Genomic DNA, 22,024 nt, shown 5'->3' with positions numbered 1-22,024 from the left:
TAGAAAATGTTAGTATTGTCGCCAAGGCAGAATAAATAGTACCGTTTTCCCTTAGATGCTTGGTTTCTCATGTCATATGACTTATTACCACTTATACAGAATAAACCAACAACGTACTTTTTAATAATCCGAAAAACAGATCGGAGGTAGAACGTATAATTTCCGGAATACGATATTAAACTATATTAAAACGGCTGGCTGGACGTGTATCAGTCTGCGATATTTTGGGGAGCATTATTTTATTTTTAAATAAATTATTTCTATGATATTATTACCGACCGTACGAGGGCTGAAAAGCCAGTCAAGGTCGTTAAACACTTCCATATATATATTATGATATTAGATGGGACAATACCCCTAATTCTCCTTGAAATGAGGAACTGGGCTGAACACTTTTTTTTAGGCACAATCATAACTTTGTTTACCCCCCGAGAGATCCGAAAGGAACTGTTTATTCAATTGAACACCTTTATATCCTGGTTCCCGGGACAACGTTCCAGGTATTAGCTATTAACATACTCTCTCACGATGGTTTACAACAAATTTTCAGATGGAAAGTTGTCTCATATGCACTCCTACCACATCTGTCTATATCTTTATGATACTTCTCCAACATTTTTCAAATAAGATACTTGAGAAAATTAATAGTTTTGCCCTAGCCTCAAAAGGTAATTCATACCAAGCTGATAGCGGTAATTAATGATGTTTTTATCTAAAGAAATTTCGTACCTGAAGTTAAAAATGGTATGTTTTTGGCACAAGCTAGCAACAAATGATAAAAAACTATCGGGTAAACTTTATAAGTTACTTTGGTACATGCATGAGCATGAAGGTAGTAATTTTAAGTGGTTTAACTATGTAAAATCTGTGTTCAATGATTGTGGCTTTTGTGAACTATATAATTTTCCGGAGCAAGTTGATTATAATTATATTAAAATCAATGTAAGGCAGCGTCTCCAGGACCAGTTTATTCAAAAATGGTTCTCAGATATAAACAATTCATCAAGGGGGGAGTTTTGTCTACACTTTAAAGAAGAGTTTTGCTTGGAAACATATCTGTTAAAATTAAGACGGGGGCATAGAGTAAACATATGTAAATTAAGGGTATGTAATACAAAGTTTCCCATCGAAACAGGAAGATGGAGAAATGTACCACGAAATGATAGGATTTGTCCACTCTGTAAAGCTGGTCTTGGAGATGTATACCACTATATATGTAAATGTACCAACTGTGAAGTTAAGGATTTAAGGGGGAAGTTCATACCTCCATATTATTTAAAATATCCAAATGAAAAAAAAGTACTTGGCATGCTTAAATATAGTAATAGTAATGTGCTGTCCAAGCTGTCAATTTTTATTCAAAAGGTAGAAAAGATGCTTGTCTAATTTAAAACTGTAATAAACACAAACTTATTTCTGAAGATGTATAATTTACAAATGTATTCTGTTTGTATTATGAACTATGTTGTAATTAATATTGTGTATATAAATATGCTCCTGTTACGCAGTCTTCTGCGGCTGAGTTTTCTCTAATAAACTAAACTAAACTAACAGCTAGTCTTCAAAAAAATAATAATAGGGTTTAACAAAAACAAGACATAAAAAAAAATCTGAGCATGACTATAACTCAATGAATCCCAATTAAACAATATGATAAACATTATCAAATACCTTTTCTTCACAAAACTCTTGCAGTGAGGCTTTGTTATCCTGGATTTTATGAAAAAGATCCACATCTGTGCTTTTCCACATGCAGTGAGCTTAGATTCCAAATATATATTCAGTTTGTCAAAAAGTTTTAAGAGGTTACAATAAGTTGGTTGCTGAAGTGTTTCTATCTTTCTATGTCTGAAATCTGATCACTTACATGCAAAATAAATAGTGAAAATGAAGTTAAAAGAAACTTCCCACATAGATAAATATGCTTTATTTTTAGACTTTATCCTTGAAATTATTGATGATTGAAATTGAGAATGGAAACCATGAATGTGTGAAAGAGACAACAACCTTACCAAAGAAACAGCAAGATTGTCGGTTAAAAATCAAACTTTATGACAAACATGCAGGCCTACAGTGGACCTTCCATTTCTGAGTAGCAACATTCCAGACTATCAAGTGTATATGTCTTAACTGATCATAACTCAGTTAAATGCAAGTCAGCACTCAAAGAAATTTTATGGTTGCAAACTTGCAATCATAAGCTGAATTCCCATAATGACCAAAGTGTGTTCAGAAATTTAATCTATATGTTTCTTCGATCATAAGTTACATTCCATCATTACCAGACAGAACATTTTAAGAAATAACATGACAGATTGTATATATGGTACAGGAAATGCTTATCCTTTCTGCTGCACCTGGTTTGGCTCCAAGATTTTATTTGAGTTTGTGTTTGTTAAATTACTCCTTGGTTTCAATTGTTATTGTCTTCGAGTACATATTGACTAATTATATAAGCTTTTGATTCATCTTTTTCCCTCCTTGTTTGACCAATATTATTTAAGGAATAATGAGATAAAATAATGCTACATTCATGCTATGTCAATATAAAAAGAACATAAATGATGCATTTATAAATTTCATTTATTCTTTTATTAACAAATTAATAATGCATTGAACAATACATGTATATATCTCACATACATGCCAGCTACACATAAGAAATTTTCATATTTTTACAAGATATATACAAAATGTAAAATATCCTTTTTATTGTTTATTTATTAATGGAAGTTAAAATAGTGGAATAATAATTTGCTGAAAGTAGTCAGCATGGTACATTTTTGTCAAAATAAGCTTAGAAACATTGATGATAAATTATTTATTCACTTGCAAGTGAATAATTGACCTCATTGCATTCCTATTGATGTGAACTATTAATTAACCTATTAGCTAGAGATGAATTATACATGTTTAATTATTTAAAGGAAAAGAACACAACAATGACAGTGAAACAAAGACAAATCATTTGATTGAGTGATTCAACCCACACACAAAAAATCTTATACAGGTTAAAACCATGATTAACATACGTTTTTAATCTATATAATGATATTAAACAGTCCACTAAAAATTCAATTACACAATTGAGTTCACTGTATATATATTTATATATGTTTGTATCGCTTATAAATAAGAACATCAGAAGACTTTTTAGACTTTTGATAATTAAATAAATTTTTGACATTGTTATAAATCAAATATGAGAATTATTAGTCAATTTAACAGCTCTTGAAAGACAAAGAAACTTTAATGTCAATTTCATCTATTCCAATTTTGTTCTGCACAAATCACAATATACGAACCTCAAGAAATCCTACAATAGTATCCTATAACCATTTTCGCATTGTCAAAATTGCAGCATATACAATGGAAAAACATTGAGGACATTAAAAGAATTTTCAATCATTTTGTTTTTTGCAATATAACTTTTGGTTAATTTTAACTACATGCAAAAAGGCGAAGAAAGAGACAATAAAACTCAAATGCTTACTAGAACATTAATGAAATCAAACTGTATTCGCACAAATGTCTATACAAAATAATGTGAGAAACTACAGAGTACTTAGTACCAATACATTTATACATTTCTGAATTCAAATTTCTGTCTCACAAGCAAAAACGAATTTTGGGCTATTTAAAAAATTATGATGCCCAAATGTGACAAACATGGTAAAAATAAAGTCATTGAAAATATATTTTCTATCATTCTACTTCAATCCATATACATTCAAGTTTACAAAACTGTTAATGCAAAAAAAACAAAACAACATTTTACAACATTTTACTCATAAGAATTCATCAACTTTTCAAAGGAATCAACATACTGCTATTATCAACTTACAAACATAAACAAGTATAAATATATTTTTATTTGAAGCATTAAAGGTAAAAGATGATTTTCCTGCCATTTTTTCCCCTCATAAACAGGGATTTTTTTTTTAAATATATGTAAAGTTCACCAATTTTTAGTGTATTCTTTAATATTCTATAACAAAAAGTTTTTATATCTTTTTGCAAATGCTTTTAACTTTATATAAAAATTACAAAAAATGGTCTCTTTATATCCTCTGAAAATTTCAGACCCATTGCTTTAATCAATTTTAAGCTTTCTTCAAACATACATTTTTGATCCTTTTGTTACACTCCTGACATATTTTTGTCAGCAACTATAATTCTGTTTTAAATGGAATGTACAGAAAATTAGTGATATTAATTTTAAATTTACAATCTCACAAACAAATATTTCTATTAGTCACTTGATTGCACATTGTTTTTATTCATTAAGCAAAAAGGAAACTTTTAACAATGTCTGGCGTATTAACACACTATTTTTTTAAGATTCTTAGATAAAAAGTTTCAAGAAAAAGTACTTTGCAAGACAGATTGACTATTCTCCGACTTTCTCACTACATTGTTAAGGTGTTACCAATATTGTTATAAGGAATTATGTTGAATTGTGTTTTAGATAAACTACATCAGAAACTCAATTTCCTGACAAGAATTTATTGTTCCCATATTAATAACCCAAAACTGACCTGATATCATGTAGAGTCTTATAACATATAATGTTAGATCACATTAAGAACAGCTTTGAAATTTTTACATATTTACCAATTTTGCTGATGGTCTATTCTAAAAAAGATGACTTTCCCTAAACCTTAATCAGTCTCTTGTTTGATACTATTAGTTACACAGTGTGCAATTGTCCTAATACGAGAATTTATCGGGTCAATAAAATTCATATTGGTTGAGTCGAAATTCTAAATTGACACTGTAACAAATTTATCCTGATTTACATATTGATTCATATAATTATATTCAAATTCAATATTTTTATACATAGCACACACTACTACCATCTTTGGTAGTAAGAACTAACTTTTCGCATATACAGTATCAAACAAGAGACTGACAAAGGGTCAAAGGAAAGGCATCATTTTTTTTTTTTAAATTGCAGTTCAAGAATTTTCCATATACTTTATATTGTGAGTCACAAACAGTGCATACATAATCGTTTTTTGGCTCTGTCTTCAGTCCAATGCATTTGAAGTGGAGCCATCGCCCACACACTTCACACTGAACCCATGCATCTTTAATTGGTTTCTTACAATCCAGCATGTCACAAATTGTCCTCTGTGTCTTTGGTTTTCGAGATGTTTCTATAATTTTATTTGTGACATGCTGTCTCATCACAAGAGCTGCTGTTTGAGTCAACTGGTTGGGTTCAAGACCTTGTGATAGGGCTAGTGCATTCTGAAACAAGATACATAATATTAGGCATAATCTTTGGATCAATTCAATTGAGGTCTAGAGCTGGCATGTCAAGAACTCCTAGTAGTCCTGTGTTTATTGTTTACTTTTTATATGCTTTAATTTATCTTGTTCCCTATATTTACATTTAACTCAGTCTTCTTCTTGATTGAATTTAATCATGTTACATTGTGTATTTTGTTGTCTGCCATTGCTAGCGGTATGGTATGGGAGAGGCAAGGAGGCTCAGCAAACGAAATTGCTACCCCTGAAACAAAATTTTTGACCCACTTAAGGATAATTTAGCATTTTCTAGTCTCCAATTTTCTTTCAGTTCATATTTAAATGATTCTTTTGGGAGGGGGAAAACTTAAAAGTTACCAGGAACATCCAAATCAATATATTATACCTATCATACACAGTAAATTGTAAGCGGTGTTCTTAATTTTGTTGTTCCATATAAACTATCCACAAAACACTCAAACAGTGGCACTCAAAAATAATGAAGCCAATATGAGAATTGGTCAACATTTGTATATCATGTCCTGGTTATTTTTACCATAAGAATAAATGGTCCACAGCTATGGCCATCTTTTTGTTGACTGGATTTTAAATTTCCTTTTTTCCAATTACAATCAACATCCTGTTTTATTTTCTCACTTCTTACTTTCATGTAATTCCTGCAAAATGTTTTTCTTGATTTAAATACAAAATACAAGTACATGAAAATTAGTTGTCAGAGAAAAAGATAACTCATATGATACTGACATACTATTTTTTTTAACTGATAGTGTATACTGTATGCTACTTTCAATAAAGAAATATTTTGGAAAAGTTATGGAAACTAAAAGTTTTGAAAATATGAGCATCTCCATAAAGTGATATTAAAATGATAATCAATTGTATATATCAGAGAAACTCTGAACATTAGGTCTCACAAGCAGAAGGAAACCATGATATATGTTGATACACGAACTTTGTCTTCAGGAAAATTAATATAAATAATGATGTCACCTTCATCATCTATATAGCATATATCGCAATTCATGCATGTACAATTATACAATATCACCAGTCTCTACATAAAGTATAAGAATCAGAAACTTAAAACATCCTTTACAGTTGAGATATCTTCTGTGCATTAAAAAAACACTTTGCGTAATTGAAAACATGTTTTAATTGAAAACAATTTCATTGGTCAAATAAATGATGATTAAATATTTCAAGTTTTTAATTTATTAAGGGCTAATTCTATATTTTTTCTTATGAGTTCATAGTACTGTAGTGCTCAACATATTCTTCAAATGCACTATTTGGTTGTGTTGTGTTCAAGGAATTGCATCATTCATTTTCTTTAAGAATTAATGGAATTACCTCCAAAGTTGTACATATTTGTCATTGTTTTCATTCATGGAATCCAGTATTGATACAGTTTTAGATGGAATATTTGCTGCCAGTAATATCCAGTGGTTCTGAGATTTGTTTATAGGCATGAAAATCCAAGTGTATCTTGAGAATTTTACCTACAAGGAAAAGATGAATTTTGAGATACATAATTTATGAATGCGGTGTTAATGACATCATCCTTAACAATAGAAAGTTACCAACCTATATTTCTATATGAGGATCCCATGAGTTCAAATCGCTCATCCTAATTAACGAAAAAATATATACATATATTGGACTTTAAATTATTATGGAATCTTTTTTTTTATACCTTACATATATGAACTGTTGGTGAATTCAGACATATAGTGTAAGAAAATACATTAAAGGATACCAGTGTTTTCCTCCCAGGAATGTCAAAGTACAGATGGGTGCAGTCCTAACCTTGACACTAGTTAACTTAAAGCAGTCCTTATGACTGCTCTATAGGTTAACTTGGGAACAATTTAGCAGACCTGTAAGTTAACTTAATCCCTAGCAGACCAGACCTCATGTCTACTTTTTTAGGACTGCTGCAGACCAGACCTGAGGACAAGTTTGATAAAGCAGACTTGTTCACATGACAGGTCAGCTAGACCAGACCAGACCTGCGGACAGGTCTGCTTGACCAGACCAGACCTGTGGACAGGTCTGCTTGACCAGACCAGACCTGTGGACAGGTCTGGTTTACCGGACCAGACCAGACCTATGGACAGGTCTGCTTTGACCAGACCAGACCTGTGGACAGGTCAGCCTGACCAGACCAGACCTGTGGACAGGTCTGCTAGACCAGACCAGACCAGACCTATGGACAGGTCTGCTTGACCAGACCAGACCTGTTGACTGCTTTTTAATCGTTCCTCATGAATATATATATTTTTCCACGTTGATACAATCATGTATCTGTAATGCGGATTACAATTTGTAACCCATTAAGTTGTATCTCAAAAAAACTTTTAGCATGATGATGTTCAGATTAAAAGCACTTTTTTTAATTTGATTTGTTTCAATCTTATCATATCGTGATTTTTTTTCTATTTTAAAAATACCGGTCTCATAAAATATTTTACGAATCCCTTTGTTCAAAGACAAATACTGATTATTATTCAATAAACATCAATAAGAATTTTAACTGCATGCATTACGATCTATTACTGCTCAGCTTCGTGGGGATGGAGCATTCCTCCTACACCTCTGCTTAGAAACACAAAAGCACTGCCAGTTTTCTATTTTGTTAAAAGTTTATATAAGGACCCTATTGAAAATAAGTTTCAATAACTTGCATCGGTCGTCCTATAGTATTGGCTTCACGGAAAGTCGAGTTCATTTGAATTTCACTTATTATTGAATTTAGACTTTTCATATTATCCAACTATCATGACAATTTTCATAATGTTTTTTTTCTATTTTAATATGTTAGTATTTTGCATGTTTTTAACGTGCAAACCATTTTTAAAGTGTCTATAAACTACAGATCTAGTGCTATATCTGTGTCATTGTAATTTATTGTATCCGTCAAATTCACTATGACTTTTATCTTGAATAAATATATACATTTATATTACTCTTTTTTTCACCGCCAACATGACCCGTGTTTTAGCGACTTTCGCTATAAACATTGACGTTATTGAAGTAGTTTCTCTCCCGTTCCTTATAAATGCTCCCTAACACTCGAAACTTGTTACCGAGCTTGTTATGTATATATTATGTTGGATGTGTTTGTCTCCTGTATGTGGTATGTCAGTCATGATGGTCATGTGTGTATTAATCACAAAACACGGGTAAAGATAACTATTAAGAAATTAACGGTAAAGGGTTCTCACTGTTCTAATGTTTTGGAATGATTGTCAGATTTTCGGATGTCATGTTTTGGAATACTTTGTCAGATTTTCGGATCCTCTAGTTTTATCGACTTGAATGCCTTAAAACATTTTACCACATTATTCTTTTTATAAATCATTTAGTAATACATGTATAATGATAACATGATAAGCCATCTGTAAAAGTCTTATAGAATTCTAATTATTTCTTAATAGTTTTTGAGGACTTAATCTGTTAAACATGTTAAACTTGACAATGAAACAAGAAATCGTTTCAAGGGACAATATGTGGGGCGACTGGTCCTAAAATCCAGAGATTCCTCAATTATTTAAATAAATTAAAACCTGAAATTTGAAAAAAAAAATCCAGGATTTCGAAGGAGGCGATCCAAAATCCTGAGGTTATTAACACCCAGAGTCACTATAAGGGTCCTATCTGAATTTCGAAAACAAGCACATTAATCTACATATATATATTTTTTTCCTCCTTTGATTCCTTTATTAATTAAAAGTAATTATTTTGAAACTGAGACCGTAAAGGGGGACAACCTCTTAATCATGTTAAATTAATTGTGATTATTTTTAGGGGGGGTTTAAATGTTCTGTGAGGATGGCAGGACTATTTCGGGACACGAGAATTGGCAATTTTAAGCTCAGGATTACTGGATTGATCCATTTGGGTTATGGGAACTTTTTTTTGGGATGTCAGGATTTAAACAAGAAATTCTGGATAATTCTTCTATTTAAACATGTTAAAATAGACAATTTTCTAAAGGTAAAAGAAATGAAAAAGAAATCCCCCTGGACACTCTTTCTCCCAGAAACAAGAGGTCAACTGTTAGAGTTCACTGATCAACAATGATCAATATTTAATTATCAACAATTCTAATTGTTTTCTGTGAACATGGTGAGTTCATAGTTGAAAAAAGTCAACAAATAATAGAATGAACAACTGTATTTATAATCATTATACATAGAGAACTGAACATGAGATGACCACAAGTTCTTGTGGATGGTCCCAAGAACTTGTCTCAGAAAAAAAAAATCACATCTTTATAACTGAAAGTGAAGTTTAAAATATTCCAAGACAAGTTCTTGCTTCACAAATACATGTAAGTGATTTCACCACTACCATAATAACTTATTCCAGTATATATTGTAGTGATACACATCTGTATGCTCTGCTTGATATTAAATATTGTATATTTAACAGTTACATGGTTGACATGCATATAGTTTTTCCGTTTATATATCTTCTATTCTACTAATTAATAGTGCAGTGCAAGTGCATGGTTGACACTCTTCTGTAATAGTTAAAGTTAATTAATAGGTTTGATTAGGGTCAGCATTGATATTTTCATGCCAAAGGAGAGAGCAAGGACCTATAACTCAACATGTATACATATTCTTCACCTTCTTTATAGAAGATTGTAAAGTTTCTTTTCATATATTCTTCCGCATGTGTTAACACAATTTTTCTGTACATGTGCATAAATATTAATGATTTTTTACTTCCATATATATATATATATTTAAAATTAGTCAGCTAATGAACAAACATTCCAAATACATATATTCTCAAGGCTCATGGTTTATACTCAAATGTTTTGACTTCTTATTAGTTGATTAGTTTTCTCTGTAAACAAATACAAATGTGCTGTTGTTCACACTTTTAATGTTTACTTGCTTTACTAGCTTGTTTTTCAATGTATATTAGCTAGTGTGTACATTGACATGCAATTGGTCTTAACATGCTAAACATGCTAAATGGATAGTTGACTTGTAAACACAGTTAAAGCAATGAAACACATCTCATTATGTGCATATAGACTGCATGGTCTGCATGGACTTAATTGGTATTTTTTTTTAAATGTTCAACATGTAGAAAGTGCTGTAGTTTTTGTAGTCTATACTTAAGTACGTTTTCTATCTGTCCTCTTCGAGGTTAAAGTTTTTGTCCCAGTTCATTTTTTCTGACTCTTTTCTTTGAATTAGAAAAAAACATTTATTTTTACTAGAAATGTTTGTATTTTTCTTGAACTTTTGTATTAAAAAACCAACTTTGTAAAAACAAATAAAAAAATTTATCAAAGATTATTAAATAATTGTTAAAAACCAAAATGTCAAAGTGGCTATTAAATTTACTAAAATCGCTCAGTGTGAAAAATCATTTGAATGATTAAAATTAAATATAATCTTCCTTTTCCAAGTATAATGACACATTTCCTAACTTTAATACGAATATATGAATTAAAAAGTTAATATTTAAAGATATTTCTATAATATATTAAAACAATTGTCAACAAATTATTTGTGACTTTTTGTCCTGTGACTTCCTGTCTGTTTACCTAAAATTATTACAATAAATATTGAAAGGGACTTTTGAGATTAATGAGAGGACAGTCTTTCCCCATTTTGTAGACCTGTAGACTGGAATTATCCAGTTTATAGTATATTCAAATTTTCATGTGCATTCCAACAAATTCTTAAAGATTGATTTCCTTAATTATACATTCAGACTTTTTGACCTAGGGATGTTTTACACTTTTTTCTGTTTACCTTTTACTGTAACACAGTAAATTTAGTTTATAATCACACTTGTAATCTATAAGGTTAAAGTACAGAATACAAGTGGTTTTTTTTCAGAAATAAATTATTGTGTATTAACATTTCTTAAAAATATGGAAGACAAATGAAGAATTATACTGGTAATATTATATAAACTTCCATGAATTGAATAAAGAAAAAGTTCTCTTAACTTTTAAAAAAAAATCAGGATTTTATTTATTTACTGATATATTTTAGATTTTTTTTGTTTCGATTTATTGATTGACAAATTATTTCAGAGTTGAATATTTTGATGAATTTCACCTGTTGGCTTAAAATTGCATTTACCTTAGAAATTTGATTGATCAATGCCAAAATGTGAAACAGGTGTGATAATCCCCTGTGCATGTATTAACTTTTGAAGCCATAAACCTATAAACATCCTGTTAACTGTGTAATGTCAAAGTTGACAATTACCACAACTATGTATTTTTGAGTTTAAATTAAATGTTTGGTACAACAATCTTCATTTGAATGCCTACTGACCAACACAACACTTCATTTGAACAACAATACATTTTGCCAGTTGCAATGTCATCCAAGTCTAGAAAAGCTACTAGTAAGTATTTTTCTAATAACTTTTTTCTATTGCAGATTCTTAGCATTAATTATAAATAGTAAAATAAATATTTTCCCTAGAAATGCGTATTTAATGTTTTATAACATACATGTATATTGACCATCTTTTTAAATATTTATGCAAATACTCTTTATAATAGATTGTATATGAGTATGTGAACAGCTTACATATGTACATATCTCCTCCTAAAGATAATTTTCATTTTTTGCAGTTCTATTTCTTTTGATTTGTATTATAAATAATATACATGTAATCAACTAAATATTTTTCAAGCAAACTAAATTTCCAGTTGGATGATTTCCCTTCATTTCTGATATTAAAGATATATAACTCTGTCATGTCTGTAGAGCCAACAATATATAAATTTTAACTTTTTTTTAACCTGATCTATGGGGTTTTTGACTCCAGAAGAAAATATTATATGGCAGTGCATTTGTTTTAACCCATTTTTCATCATTTTTATAATTACATTATATTTCACCTAAAAATCTATGAGGTATTAGAGATGACATCAAAAAATTAAAGAAGAATAAAAAAAATAATTAAAATACTTTGGGTAGGGTAGGGAAGTCAAAATTGCTATAAGTTTTGTTCAATTGGCAACATTTTTTAATACATATCCTTATTGGTCAAATGATTTTCCCTAAATTTTAACAGGGGGAGGGGGGGAGTTAAAAACAATACAGATTAAGCTTATTTAACCTACATAGAACTTTTGATGTTGTCACTTAATATTAGAAAAAGTTATATAATTGTGTTGCTTTTTGGTGACGAATTGAATTTTGATTTTTTCTGAGTGCATCTCTTTTCATGATATCTTTTCATTAAATTGTAATGTGATATATAATTTGAAATAAGTTATATTAAGTTAAAACATGATAACATGTCCTGTATAAAACAAATTGATTTGCATAAAAGTGGATCTTGAACTTAAAATTTTACTTTTTGTTCCAGGGGCTATAATCTTTTAAATCAACAAATTCTTACTGTTTGTTTCCAAAACAAATTAATTAAAGAACGTTTTAATAAGCTTAAGCTGAATCAGAACAACAACAAAAATGCAAGAGATTGATCTTTAAGTGATTAATAAACTCATAATTTCATTTAAAAAAGAGCATGTGAATTAAATTTTTGTTTAAATATATTATGCTTGCTATATTGTACATAGAGAATATCAAATCCTTATTTACCATGACACCAATATAGTATAAAGATCCCTGCTAAGTCTAAACGAATTTATTTACAACTGAAAAATCTTTATCTTAGTAGTAACTGAATCTTAAAGCAATCAAAATATAACAGTTGAAAAGCTAAATGAATTGGCATTGAAAAGACATGTAAGAAATTGTTTTATTTTTATTTTTGGGCTGATATGAACATTTAGATTGCCTCTAGCATATGTTATTGTCCATATACATGTACATGTATCGGTTTAGAAGTACATGTTTTCACATCATAACGCCTATTATGTCCAGAAATTGTTGTAGTATTTTTCAACCAAGATTTGACCCTCAAATGTTTCAATTCAATATTATCATGATTATGGAAAAATGAGCAGAAATGTATATAATTTCTTTGGACTTGATACAAAAATGTAGATAAATGAGTATTATGTTTCCGGAAAGATACCCTTAATGGATTGAAGCTTTTCTTGGTGACATTTGCAGCCCCCCTTTAATTTTGCTTTTTTTTTCTGTTTTGACCTGCCTACTCAAATATCCTTTCGCATATTTACATAAGTACTGATCATAATAATCATGATAATGGTAGGTAAGAGTTAATTTATATAATTACCATTTTCTATTTTCACTCATAGACATGCTCACAGGGTCAAAGACTAAAAGTTATTTATTTCTAATGAAATTGACAGATTAAATCATTTTAAATCTGGCATGCTTTCGTAAGCTTTTGCTGGAAAGGACCCCTCTAATCCAATACTTGTAGTATGAAAAGAATTAAAGCATTAAAAATATAACAGATAAAATGATTACAATGAGACAACTATCCAACCATGTTAAATAAAATATAGTGAATTATAACCCCCACCTTTATTTTGGTCGACCAATGCATTTGAATGGCAACATGTATAAGACCGTTGGTTTTCCCCGTTTGAATGGTTTTACACTAGTAATTTTGGGGCCCTTTATAGCTTGTTGTTAGGTGTGAGCCAAGGATCAGTGTTGAAGGCCGTACATTGACCTATAATGGTTTACTTTTTTATAAATTGTTATTTGGGTGGAGAGTTGTCTCATTGGTACTCACATCTTCCTATATCTACGTAGTTGGAACACCCCCCCCCCCCTTTTTTTGTCCAGGGTTAGGACCCCCTTTTTAAAATGGCTGGATCCGCCCCTGCAATGTAAACAATTGGCCTGTAGCCCTCAACAATGAGGAAAAAAACATACTACATGGTTTTATTATTGCTATGAAACGCCCGAAAATATAGAATACTTCGATTGTTAAATAATGACCTAGCTAACTTTAAACAAAGCAATTAAAAAAAATAGAAAAAATAAAGAGTTTACATGTAGTATGTTAATTCGAAGCACAATAAAATATAGATTTATTTCCCACAGTTTTTATGGTTAAGAATGTCTTAATTCTTTCAAAGTATTCCAGATAAATAATAAAATACATGGGATAGAAAACAAGTGCCTGTGAAAATAAATCATAAATCTTAGAAGTTCAAGAATGGGTTGAACTCTAGTTTTAAGCGAAAAGGTAGTTTTTTCTCACTTTACAGTATCTTAGTATAAAAATCATGCTTCATTAGTAAAAGAAAGTTTTATAGTTTATTTTTTGTAAATTGTGTTGACCAACCAGATGTTGAACACCGAAGTACACCTGTGCTCCCGATTTTCATTTTCGACGCGAATATACTAGTTACACTTCCCTGCACTCATTTCCCCCTGAACAAAACGGAAAAGTGGGACTTGGTCCATCATCGACGTCATTGTACATGTTGTAGAGGATTATATTTGCTTAATCGGTATTCCTTTAGTCCTGTAAATTCAATTATGGAAAGATTTGATAAACGATTGAATGAATTTTCTACGCATTTGTTATACGAAATGAAGAGCTGTTAATTTTTTACACACCTGAAGGTCAAATACTGTGGCTACGGTTTCCAAAGGGTCAAGTGCATTGATTGTCCTAAAAAGAGTTGGTTCCAACCCCAAGAACCGTCCACTGGATCTGCCACTGACGGTCCCCCTCAAACTAAGTGAAAAAGTAGGAGATAAAAAAAAGTGAAAGACCTCAATTTGGCAATTTTAAAATATCTAGAGTGGGGTGCTCATTTTCGCCATATCTTTCCATGTTTTCTTCATTTTATGTTTAAGTCTTTATGCTTTTGAAGTATACTGATATTTTTATATGAACAGTCAGGGATATAACTCTATAGGGTTATTACAGGAAAATAACATACATTTGTTATTGTGGACTAAGGCAGCAACCATTTGATTTTCTGGGGGGGGGGGGGGGGGGGGGGGGGGGGGGGGGGGGCTATGGTTTTTTTTGGAAAAAAAAGTTTGTTTCCTGGTTTTGGTGAAAAAAATAATTTGTTTAGGACCCTGAGAAAATAAAATTGTTTCACCCTCAGCTGCCACTATATGTAATGCTAAAATTGAAAGAAAAAAATTGTTTTCGGTTTGTCGCTAAAAAAATAGATTGTTCTTCGCCAAAGGCGAAAAAAAAAGTTTGCACAGAAAAAAAAACAAAGCCCCCCCAGAAAATCAAATGGTTGCTGCCTAAAAAATCAAAGAAATGTGATAACAGACGTATGTTACATGTTACAAAGGGACAATATAATTCATCAGTTTAGTTAAAATGTATGCAAGTTCTATTGATATTACTATTGTCTTTCTGTATACTTAACTATTGAAAGATGTAACAGTTCATAGTATTCCAATTTTGAATAGTACACCTATATGTTATTACAGAAAAAATATGCCTGTAATAACTAAAGGGTGTTATCACAGCTTCTCTATGTCACTTCAAAGCATTTGCTCAGACATAAATCATGCTTAATTACAATAACGTATGACTGGAAATGATTAGAACTTAACGACAAAAACAATTTTAATAAATAACTGGACTTCTGTTTCGTGTGAAATGTAACGCATAACGATAACGTCATTTTCTAACTTAATTATTATGAAGAACAAAACAAGAATGTAAATCATCTCTGATTTACCTTTTTGAACATCTCGCGAGAGTTCATATTTGCATATTGTTGCAAAGAATTCTTTTACAACAAAGCCGATTACACCATCTAAAATTTGCGTTATGAAATGGGAAATCAAAGTAATGACAGTGTTCTTACACCTGCTACAGAAATACTTATAGTTCTCGGCATTTTCTTCTCACTATTCTTATTGGTCGATGTTCTTTATTATTTGAAAGCAAAAGTTACGAATTTGCCGGTGACGGTTATCTATAAATCAGTCAGCGTTATGCAATTCGGAAGCGAAAAGTAACGCTAAAAACGACACAAAAATACATTTGTATAATCTTTGAAATTTGTTCATTTCAATTTTTTTTCTAGGGAAGAGTAGCATTGTATGTTGATAAAAATAATGGCATCTTTAGATGTAGTTACAACTTTTCTTACAGTAATTCACAATTTTATCACTTTTCTATAGTTATAGGAAACGAGCCCAATAGCAAATTATGGTCCATATATGTATTGTGATGCATATAATTATAGAGATTATAGCCAATATAACTAGAAAATGCCATTCTACCCTAATTTGATTAAATACGTGCAAACAAAATACCCTTCTATAGAGGGATAATTTTATCCCTTTAAAGAAGGATTATCCCTCTATACAGGTATAATCACCATACAGGGGGTTTGTTCCCAACCTCTTGTACTGAATAATTGCTATATCAAATGGGGTCTCCCTGATATTACGACACCCCATTAGTCCAAAACCCGAATAGTCGGACAAGGTTAATATCTGCCTTAATAGAAAATTTTCCCCTTGATGGTGTGGTAAGGGTGTTATTACAGGGAGAATGGTACCATGTATTCTGCCATAGGCGACAAAACATGTACTAACATTTTCTAAATATACCACTTTTTATAATAAAACTCGTATAAAACAGTTATGTGTGGTGTAACTACTATATTATTCTGTTTAAAAATTGAAGCCAAATCACATGCAAAATCATGACCAACTTCCAGTGGAACTTGTTTATGTTATCCATGCCCACCGTCATTTTACATGAAAATTGTGAAATTTTAGAAGTCTTTTCGAATAATTCTCTAAGTCTAAGAATATATTTCAATAGGTTTCAAAATTTATATTGTAAATATACACACTAGTCATTTTCTAGTTACAGTTATTCATGGATAAATGAAAAAAATATATTGTACCCTAACATCCAATCACAGCGCTCCTAGATCGACTTCCTAAGCACCTGTCTTGGCTACACAAAAGGGCCAACCTAATGCTGGGAAAATGTAATACTACCGTTTTCCATATACTGTGACACAAAGCTATAAAGAATTCTTAATACACCACCAATGCAATATTGGTTATTTTGTGAAAACCATGACTATAATAAATCACTTGTATGTCCCCATTACTTAAAGAAACAGATCATTGCATGTCCCTAACCCAAAATGCTGATTTACTTCTTGCTCTACTAATTTCATAAAGGCTTAGTAAACAACCTGTCTCCAATTATATCTTGTCTTTAATAAGAATAATTAACAGTTCCATTTAAACAAATAAAAATTACCCTGCCATTCAATATTTATTCATTTTATCCAAAATTTACAACATCAGCACAAATTCAAGATTTTTCATTACTAATCACCATTCCATGCTTCAATCATGTTAGTCATTGTTAGTATATATGCCATATTGTGGTTCAAAATTTTAGAGCTTGCTATAAAATCCATTATTCTATCTTTAGATGATAAAAACAAAGATATTAGACACTTAGAACATTGAATATTACATGTATTAATAAGTTTAGTTTTAATTTATTTTATTGTTTAAAATGATAAAAGGATCAGATACAAGTTTTACAACTTAGTAACATCTTGTCCAAAAACATTAAATATGCAAACAACTCATCTGTAAACATGGTAAAGTTACCTTTGTTGCCTGTATTAAACTATAAAAAAAGCTGAATTATGTCCCTTGGAAGTATTAATTTCCAACAAAAGTCCTGTCAAACAGTACAAAATGACAAAATATATATGCCTGATAAAATAAAATATTGAAACTACAAAATGAAGCACTATTGAAATATTTGCTGCATGAATTTCCAACCATGTGAGCAATTTTTTACACAGGAGAGTATAAATTCTATCTAAATTTAGCCTCAAGTGGGTCTCTTTTTTCTTAGATGGACATTTTTAAGTTTAACAGTGAAAAAGCTTCTAGTATGATCAAATACTGCCTTCCTACATAAACAGTACAAACTTGACCAGACAAAAATCCATTTTAATATATTGTGTCAAGGGGTTATACCCAGTTGATACATTTAAGGAATTACACAGCAAAAAGGCAAATATTTCTTTTGAAGGCATATTTGAATTGTTTTAGAGTGTCTTATTGGGGCCTTTTATAGCTGACTATGTGATTAGGGCTTTGCTCATTGTTGAAGGCCATAAGGTGACCTATAGTTGTTAATGTCTGTGTCATTTTGGTCTTTTGTGGATAGTTGTCTCATTGGCAATCGTACCACATCTTCTTTTTTTATATATGGTGCCGACTTTAAAATCATTGAACCTCCCTATGCCACATTTGTTTCTGTGTATTACAATTTCATAACAACTGATTCCGGACAAGGATTTTTACACATGATTAAGCATCTGAATAATTTTATTTGTAAATTAGGATTGAAAACAATCTCATGAACATTATTTGTTTACTTGTAACTGGAAGATTTTACTGTAGATATTTGTATTACGCATGCATGAATTTGGTATCGAGACAATTTGCCTGTTTACATGTTCGCCCTGGGTCTGTTTGTCCTGAGTTCTCGCGTCTGTGTAGTATATTCGCCTTGTGTTTATTGTCTTTATTCTTACAAATACGTCCTTGCATTTATCAAAAAATACTAATATTAAGGGTATCGCTTAAAACTCTAAAACATGCATGGGTTAGTGAAAATCATGTTCCTTATTTTGTTTCCAAGGTGCTCAGCCAATCAAATTATGTGTTTCTCATGATCAGTTAATAAGCCAATAAAAAACATTTTCTCTTAAGATTATTCTAACATGCTAGAAACAAAGAAGAAGATTGAGATGTTTAGTGTGTTGTGGTTATGCATCATTTATGAATGAATCATTGATTGATCAGTGGCAAATACTTCTGTATAACTCCAGTCAACTTAATTAGGAAAGATATTTTCAAATGATTTTTGTGTTTGGCAATGATGATGCTTTGAGTCTTGATTAGCTTGATTAGGGGATCAGGGAATGACCATTCAACTAAAAAAAAGGGTGTTATAGCCCCTCCTTAAATAGTTATTGTTCTTTATAGTAAATTTTTCGTTAATTTTTGTAATCTGTCACACAAATCTTCTTCTCAGAAACTACTTGGCAATAATCATCATTAATTTAGGGTATCTAATCATGTAAGCTTTGTTGATTATAAAAGTGGTATTTGATTTACTGCAGTATTTTCTTGTTTATCATGTTTATTTGAATTGTGTTGTTGTCAAAGGTATGTGAGACTATTTGTTAATGTTTTCGAAATGTCATATTTTTACAAAAAATGTCATCTATTTCTTATTCATTTTCAGAAAAAGTCCCAGGATTTGTGGCACTCCATTTGACAGATAATGATAGTTCTGCTATATCACCAGTTTTCCGATTACTTGGCAATGCTGCTTATTACATCAACAACAACAATAGTAGTCCAAAAGCTAAAGTGATATTGTGTGGAAAAGTCAGAGATGCCCTCATCATCAAATTTTCAGGTAAGCATTTATATCTTTTCATTAATAGACAGGCGCACTCTTCAGAAATTATCACAGAACAATAAGACAAATTAAATCAATTATGGGATGAGTCCCTGGGGCTCAGTCCCACTCTCCTTTCAATTTGAGAATGTGCTTTTATCTTGTTAACTTTGAAGATCCCAACCCCTAAACCATATATATATTCTTTGTTTGGAACAATAAAACAAACCAAATGAAATAAAAAGGATGTCCTTGGGGGTCACCCCTATTACTTGAAAAATGGAAACAGTAAATATCCCCATCCCTAAACCATATATACTCTTGAGTGGGACAATAAAACACATCAAATGAAATATAGGGAGAGTCCATAGGGGTCACCCCAATCCCTGTATGTTTGAAAACTTGTAAATGGTTGAGATCCCTACCTCTAAACCACATATATATATTCTTTAATTTTTTGTACATGTTGTATGGGACAATAGAACAAATCAAACAAGATATAGCTTGAATACTTGCTAACACTAAGAATCCCACCCCTAAACTATATATATTCTTGTAGGGACAACAAAACAAATTAAATGAAATATAGGTGAAGTCCCCGGGGGTAATAATTTAGTCCACTCCCTCCTTTTCGAAAACTTGTAAATAGTCAAAATCCCTTAGGCTAAACTGTACTTATTATCAAATCAAATATTGGACCATGGGAATGTTAAAACAGCGAATATGTGTCCCCCATTGACAAAACATCTGGAAATTTCAAACACCCTTTAATCTAACTTTACAGATGATTATTTTGAAACAAACATGTTTTCAAACTTAGGAATGTTTTGCATTTGAAGTTATCGTCATATAGAAATATCAGTTACTTCAAATAGACCTGGACATAAACTATAGAAAACATGGAGAGATATGACGAAAATAAGCACCCCACTTCATATGTATGAATAATGTTTATTTCATATTCAAAAGAGAGCATCAGCATTGTTATACAACTAACTGCTTTACAATGTCTTTTTGTATTTATTGCGACCTTTTATTGCAAAATTAATATATTGAGAGTAAATATATATCTTTGGTACAAGTACTGGTTTTATTTCTACAATGATGGGTGGTTGATACCAGGGGGAAATTTTGTATAATTGTGTATCATTAAATGTCTTAATAACATGACTACTTATTTATTTTATAATTCAGATAATAAAGCTGAGTTAAAGTCTGCAATTGACAAGTATTTTGGAAGAGATGACGATAAGCCAAATCCTCCACCAGCAAAGAAAAAGAAAACAGTGTGTACAAAGGTATGTATGATCATGGGCACTCACATTTTAAAAGTAGCAAAAGATTTATAAAGAAACTGCAAATCATGTTCATTCCAACTCAAAAGAAATTTTATGGTTTAATTATGAAACAATAAGATGTGATATGATTGCAAATGAGAAAACTCCCCACCAGAGACCAAATGACATAGAAGTTTATAACTTAAAGGTCACTATATGGCCTTCAACAATAAGGAAAACATAAACCCTCATATTCAGAAATTAAATGCTCTAAATTACAAACATTATACAATTAAAATGATAAAAAATAGCATGAATTATGAACAAAACAATATAGACAAAATACAAAAATGGTACACAGACTTAAGTCCTATCACATGATACATGACAAATATCAAAGTTATGTTTCTTTTTTCTAACTTAAGTTTTACTATTGAAATGCTATGTAACATATATACATATTATATAAAAAAAAAAAAGATGTGGTATGATTTCCAATGAGACAACTATCCACAAAAGACCAAAATGACACAAACATTAACAACTAGAGGTAACCAAATGGCTTCAACAATGAGCAAAGCCCATACCACATAGTCAGCTATCAATCCGTACAAATCCAACATACATTGTATTTAGTGTAAAGATGTCATAAACAGCCAGAGAAAAACATGACCTTGTGCAATACCAAAAGGTCACTATATGGCCTTCAACAATAATGAAAACATGAACCTCATATTCAGCAATTAAATGCTCTAGATTACAAATGTTATACAAACTATTGCTTATTAGCCATATTGAATGAATGGAATCAACAAGATCAATTAAATTGAAAATGATCATCAAGATAAGTTATTAAAGGCAGATCATTAGTAAATGACTTTGAGACAGAATTTTCTTATAATTTGCCAAAATGAAGATTTTACTATACATTTTTTCAAAAATATAATAAACATTTTGGGTCTGACACCGTGCTATTGTTTAAGCTATGAGTCTTTGAAAATTTCAAATTTGGTTAGTTTGTTCATGAAAAAACACATAAGAGTGCATAAAAAAATTCTATGAGATAGAATTTTACAATAAATTTTCATAAGGCCACACCAATTTGTTTCCTTGTTTGATGGACCCTCCCGCATCTA

General features: G+C 30.7%; 1 protein-coding gene and 1 long non-coding RNA gene across 2 annotated transcripts; one reads left to right on the top strand and one right to left on the bottom strand.

The window, feature by feature from the left end:
• Positions 1-2,564: 2,564 nt before the first annotated feature.
• LOC139482165 (uncharacterized) lies at positions 2,565-6,772 on the bottom strand. Its single transcript, XM_071265866.1, has 3 exons — positions 6,628-6,772; positions 5,813-5,933; positions 2,565-5,256 (listed from the first exon to the last, which is right to left on the bottom strand). Exons 1-3 carry the CDS (start codon positions 6,744-6,746, stop codon positions 4,900-4,902), a joined length of 597 nt encoding a protein of 198 aa, XP_071121967.1. The 5' UTR covers positions 6,747-6,772; the 3' UTR covers positions 2,565-4,899.
• Positions 6,773-14,540: 7,768 nt separating this feature from the next.
• On the top strand, positions 14,541-20,910 carry LOC139483628 (uncharacterized). Its single transcript, XR_011655054.1, has 3 exons — positions 14,541-14,674; positions 19,453-19,629; positions 20,806-20,910. It is a non-coding gene; the product is annotated as an uncharacterized lncRNA (long non-coding RNA).
• Positions 20,911-22,024: the final 1,114 nt, after the last annotated feature.

The sequence above is a fragment of the Mytilus edulis genome, chromosome 7 (assembly GCF_963676685.1).
Source record: "Mytilus edulis chromosome 7, xbMytEdul2.2, whole genome shotgun sequence".
Lineage (NCBI taxonomy): Eukaryota > Metazoa > Mollusca > Bivalvia > Mytilida > Mytilidae > Mytilus > Mytilus edulis.
This window is presented reverse-complemented; position numbering and strand designations above follow the sequence as displayed.